Raw genomic sequence first — 5531 nt, forward strand, 5'->3', positions numbered from 1 at the left:
GAGACCTACATTTGCAAGCTTCCTCCAAAGCAGACACAATGGTTGCTTGCACTAGACCTGAACTGACCAGGTAGATATGGGAAATAACAAGGCTGGCATTTGTCTCTTCTTCCTCTTACAACCTGCACCTATTCAGCATATACGGGTGTACGTATCTATAAAGCCTATATCACAGTCAGCTTCCACTCAGCAGCACTAGTAGAGCACTTCCATTACAAGGGAGCTTTAACTCTCAAAAGATCATACCCCTAACATCTTGCTGGTCTCTCAGGTGCTACTGGACTTGAATCTAGCACAGTTACAAGGCTTACAGTGCCATCTTCAGCAGAGTTACACTCTTCTAAGTCCACTAGTCCTATCGTATTTTATTCATGCTGGTCTTTGACCATACAATAAAATTTGATTTGATTTGCTCTGATCTGGATGTCAGTTATAACATAGGTAATACCAGAAAAAATGCCTACTACACCACCTGGGCTATTTACGGATCTTACGACCCAGTTTCCATGATGGATGTGGACAAGATCCTGGGATCTGTGCAGGCCACTACTTGTCTATATATCTAATAGCCAAGGTGCCCCCTGCGTGAGGATATCTAAATCCGCACACCTAGGGGGCAAAGAGATTTTCCAGCACATTTGGGGCAATCCCCAGATGGGCAGAAAAATCTGAAATCTATAAAAAACTATAGGGGTGTCATGACCCCAGGGGGTCTCCGCCTTCCGCTGCCACCACCCTGGACTTATGGTCCCTGTTGAGAAGGCCCAGGGTACCCTCTCAAGCACATACAAAATGCCCCTTTTTCAGCTGAGAACACACAGGTATGATTGACCCAGGCAGAGAAAATAATTAAACAGAAAGGGTTTATTAAAAACATCTATATGCGCCCCCTTGCCCAGATTATCCGGAGTTATGGGCTTGGGTGTCACCAATACGCGGATGACACCCAGCTCTATCTGATGCTGGGTGGCCGGTCGGACTTGGGTCCCGATGACCTATATCGGGCACTTGAAGCTGTGGCTGGTTGGCTCCGACTGAGTAGATTGAAACTAAACCCGGCAAAGACGGAGGTCCTGGGCTTGAGTCGGACCGGGACAGGGCTGGGGTTCCCTCTCCCGACCCTTGACGGGGTGCCTCTGGTGCCTACGTCTGGGGTTAGGAGTCTGGGAGTCCACCTGGACTCCGCCTTAACGATGGAGGCCCAGGTGGCTGCCACTGTCAAGTCTGCTTTTTTCCATCTTCGGCGGGCTCGGCAGTTGGCCCCCTACCTGGACCGTGATGATCTAGCCACAGTGATCCACGCGACGGTCACCTCGAGGTTAGACCACTGCAACGCTCTCTACATGGGGCTGCCTTTGTCGCAAATCCGGAGGCTGCAACTGGTGCAGAATGCTGCAGCCAGGCTGTTAACGGGTCTCTCTAGGAGGGACCATATTCAGCCTGTGCTGAAAGCGCTGCACTGGTTGCCAATAGCGTACCGGATTCGCTTCAAAGTGCTGGTTCTTACCTATAAAGCCCTATATGGTCTGGGTCCAGCCTACCTGAGGGACCGCCTTTCCCCGTATGTTCCCCCAAGAGCGCTACGGCTCCCCCCCCCCCCGCTGTATACCATCAATGTGGGGGGGTGAGGGCCCTAGGAGATTAGGAGGAACATCGGTGGAACATCTGATTATAACATCTTTTATACTATGCCTACGAAGGGATGTTTGATATGTGGTGCCCTCTCTGATGTTGTAGTATGGATGCTGTGTAGTTCGAGCACTTTATTATCTGTTTAGGTTTTTAAATTGTATATTATGGTTTTAAATTGTATTATAGTATTCGATGTTTTATGAGCAAGTTTTTGCTATGTAAACCGCCCTGAGCCCTACGGGGGAGGGCAGGATATAAATTTAACAAACAAACAAATAAATAAATAAATAAACAACACTGGGGCAGGGAAAACAAGATAAGGCAAGGTGCTTAAAGAGGGTATAACAGTGTGAAAAGGCAAAATAAACATAAACTAGTGCAGCTACCTGTTTCTACTTCCAGGGCCCCAGCCTGCCTAGCACTCACGCTGAGCACCAGTGGAGATCTTCCTCTCTCCCAGACCAGCCTGTCCCCACAGTGAGAGCCGCAGAGAGAGACCCAAAAGAACATCCTGTTTTTCCTCAGTTAACGGCTAAGATCCCTCTCCTCACAGAATCTCACTCTCTGATTGGCTATAGCCCGTTGCTAAGTCTTATGGGGACTGTAGGCTGCCTGCTTTCACTGCCATGCAGGTCTCTCCAGGGACTAGGCCGCACCAGGCCCTGCTCCCAGTAATGCACAGATCATGACAAGGGGGGATACTTAAATCCCCCCAAAAGTAAAAGAGGATTTCCTGCACATGTGCAGAGAATGCTCCGAGAACTGCCTTGCCGCCGGGGGGGGGTGGAGTTTGGCGGGCCGGCGGCTGTGAGTTGTTCAGGCCTCACCACCGCCGCTGCTCGGGAGGGAGAAAACTTGGCGGGCCAGCCCCACCGCTGGGGGGGGAAGCTTGGCAGGCCATCGGCCGCCGCCGCCGAGGAAGGAGAAGGCTGGGCTCACCTGCTGCTGCTTCTCCTGCTGCTGTAGGCCGGGAGTTGTGGGGAATACTCCCCCCCCGCGAGTATCACGGATCCCACTTCTTGTTATATTTAATGCCACGTCTATCTCAGGAAAGACACACAAAATACTCCAGCTTTTCTAGTGTAGTTCTAAACAGGCCTATGCAGAAGTATGCCTCACTAAGTTCAGTAGAATTTATTTCCATATAAGTGTGCACTTGGCCCAGGCTAGCCTGATCTCATCAGATCTCAGAAGCCAAACAGGGTCAGCCCTGGTTCGTACTTGGATGGGAGACCACCAAGAAAGTCCAGGGTCACTAGCAGAGGCAGGCGATGGCAAACCTCTGCTGTGTCTCTTGCCTTGAAAGACCGACAGGGTCGCCATAGGTTGGCTGCAATTTGACAGCACTTTCCACCATCACCAAGTGTGCACAGGATTCTGAGTTTTGGATTGGAACAGCAAAGCAGCACAAGCCTAGGGGAGCAATGTGCATTCTTTCCTGAAGTCAGCTTTGTCCCCTGTCATCCTCTGCTTTCCCTCTTAAAGATCTCAAACATATTATTGAGCCCTGAGAGACTATTCTTGCCTCTTATGGCTGACTGCAGGGTAATATGAGAAGAGACCCACTTATTTTAAATTCCAGACAAACAACTGCAATGGCAATTAAGTGCTCACATACCTTGAACTTGCTTCCCAAACACTGAAAAAGAAATGAAAGAATATGTTAGGCATTTTTGTATTGTCAAAGGAAAATTCTTGACTCTAATGGCCATCTGAATATAACATAACAAGTGGTGGACCTGCAAGGACTTGTGGGAGGGGGGGATCTCATTTCCCCTCCTCCAGTATTTCCTCTTTCCTTCCCTGAAAGTCCCATAGCCTCATCATTTCCTGCATCTTCTCTCCTTCCCACCCACCAGCCAGCTTACCTTTATCTGTCCCCGCAACCTGGGATCTTCAGATTTTTATCCCCTTGACTGCCTCCACCCAGGAAAACTATGGCTAGGTTGTATAGTACTGGTTGCCAGACCTGGCCCAGTTGTACTTGCAGGGGGCACCTCACTTTTCTCTGTCTCCCCCTCTCCATGCTATTTTTCCCCCTCTCTTCTTGGCAACCTCTATATCCTCACCTTTCCATGCTTCCTTCTCTCCTTTCCACCCACCATCTACCACCCATCCCCAGCTATATGTGTTATTTACTTAATTTACACCCCACCTTTCTCCACAATGGGGACCAAAATCGGCTTACATAATTTTCCTCTCCTCCATTTTACTCACAACCACCCTGTGAGGTAGGTTAGGCTGAATATGTGACTGGCCGAAGGTCACCCAGTAACCTTCCAGGTTAGAGTGTGGATTCAAGCCTGAATCTTCTAGATCCTAGTCTAAAATGCTAACCACTATACCTTGCTTTCGTCAGGCTGCTGCTGTTCAACAGTTCCAAATTTCCATTCCTGGGTAAGCCAGGACCAGCCCCAAGAAGTCTCCCTCAAATGCCAAAATAACCCTGGGAAGTGTCCTGCACCCTCCCTCTGCCTTTTACTGACAGAAACCAAGGCTGGCAATACTGTTTTGGTTTCTTAGCAACTCCCATGATGACTGCCAATGAAAAATAATTACTTTCTTGAAGGTATAGGCACTGCTTCTATTAATCGGAGTGGGTAATCCCCCAATGTATTTTTTTTTAAAGATTTTAATGCAAACCTGAAGCTTTTTTCAGGTCTGTAGAAAGATCTGTCTTGTCTGTTCATGGCTCCAAACTCTGAACTTAAATATCCGCAGATGGGGCCATGTTGAGAATTAGTTATATTGATACTGATCAAGAATTCCAAACCCTTTGCTGCAGCTCTGCAGTCAGCTTTGGAACAGTGAAGGGCTTTATATAAAGTATATAACTTGGAGCCAAAGTCCATCCCACGTTATTACGTAGGTTTAGTTAAATGCATTTGTTTATTATAGCTTACAGCTCTGGTGATAAAGCTAGCTTTATTTGAAGGCAGAAAGAGGAAGGAACCAGATGCATGGCTGAATGCTGACAGGCTCTGGGATGGAGGCAAGGAAAGGTCAATTATTACCTCTCTCTCTCTCTCAGCAAAGACTACCAGTTACCTAGAGAGGGAGGGAGATAGCCACACTGCATTCAGCCAATTACTACACAGTGCTCAGTTAAGCACATCTGGGATGCACAGAGCAGTAATGGGGGGGATGAATGGAAGAGATGTGGTAAGAGGGTGAGCAGAGCCATGGGGTGAACAATTTCTAGCAAGACAGAATTTACATACAATTATATGGCATATCACGTCTACCTATGTGCACATCCATACCCTCACTGAGTTTCGAAGCATTGTACTTGAGACCGATGTCCTCAAAGATGGTCACAATTAGGGCAACAGCCTTGTCCTCGTAGAACTCAACCATGAGTTCCACCAGCTCCTCCCGTTTTGCCTTCTCCAGCCGTCCGAGTGGAATGTTCTTGCCTCCAGGAACAGCAGTGGTACGCAGCTTGAATTTCAATTTCTCAAACTCTTCTTGACCAAGGTCTTCCAGGGCATCTAGCAGGAGGTCCTGCACCATTGCTCCTCCGGATGCCATTGCAGCCAGACTGCAAACAAGATAGCCATTCTGAGTGCCAGACCAAATGACATACCCTGTCCATTATGTGAGAAGTGCTTTTTCATGTTCCAGCACAGAAGGAAGTTATTACTGAATCCTTGGGATATGAATATTGGACCAGCCCCAGAAAACGGCACAGATCCAACTCCAATGAATCAAAAGTGCCTCTATTTTTCTAGGACAAGAAGGAAGCTCCCACTCCAACCATGAAGATGTTTGGCTTTCTCTTCTTATCTTGAGCAAACTGCAGAGGCCCATCCAGGCCCAAGCCTGCTCTTGGCATTATCATGATCTGAGGGCCCTTTTAAGCTTCCCTCACAAAATGCAGGAGAAAATACATTTAATGG

General features: G+C 48.1%; 1 protein-coding gene across 1 annotated transcript in view; it reads right to left on the bottom strand.

Moving 5' to 3' along the window:
• Positions 1-5163, bottom strand: part of LOC107107144 (NACHT, LRR and PYD domains-containing protein 3-like) — a 16388-nt gene extending 11225 nt beyond the window's left edge. Inside the window, exons 1-2 of the mRNA XM_015407393.1 lie at positions 4896-5163; positions 3251-3271 (exon numbers count right to left, since the gene is read on the bottom strand). Of these exons, the coding sequence (XP_015262879.1) occupies positions 3251-3271; positions 4896-5163 (289 nt within the window). The remainder of the gene's footprint in view (positions 1-3250; positions 3272-4895) is intronic.
• Positions 5164-5531: the final 368 nt, after the last annotated feature.

The sequence above is a fragment of the Gekko japonicus genome, unplaced genomic scaffold (genome assembly GCF_001447785.1).
Source record: "Gekko japonicus isolate JY-2015 unplaced genomic scaffold, Gekko_japonicus_V1.1 scaffold298, whole genome shotgun sequence".
Lineage (NCBI taxonomy): Eukaryota > Metazoa > Chordata > Lepidosauria > Squamata > Gekkonidae > Gekko > Gekko japonicus.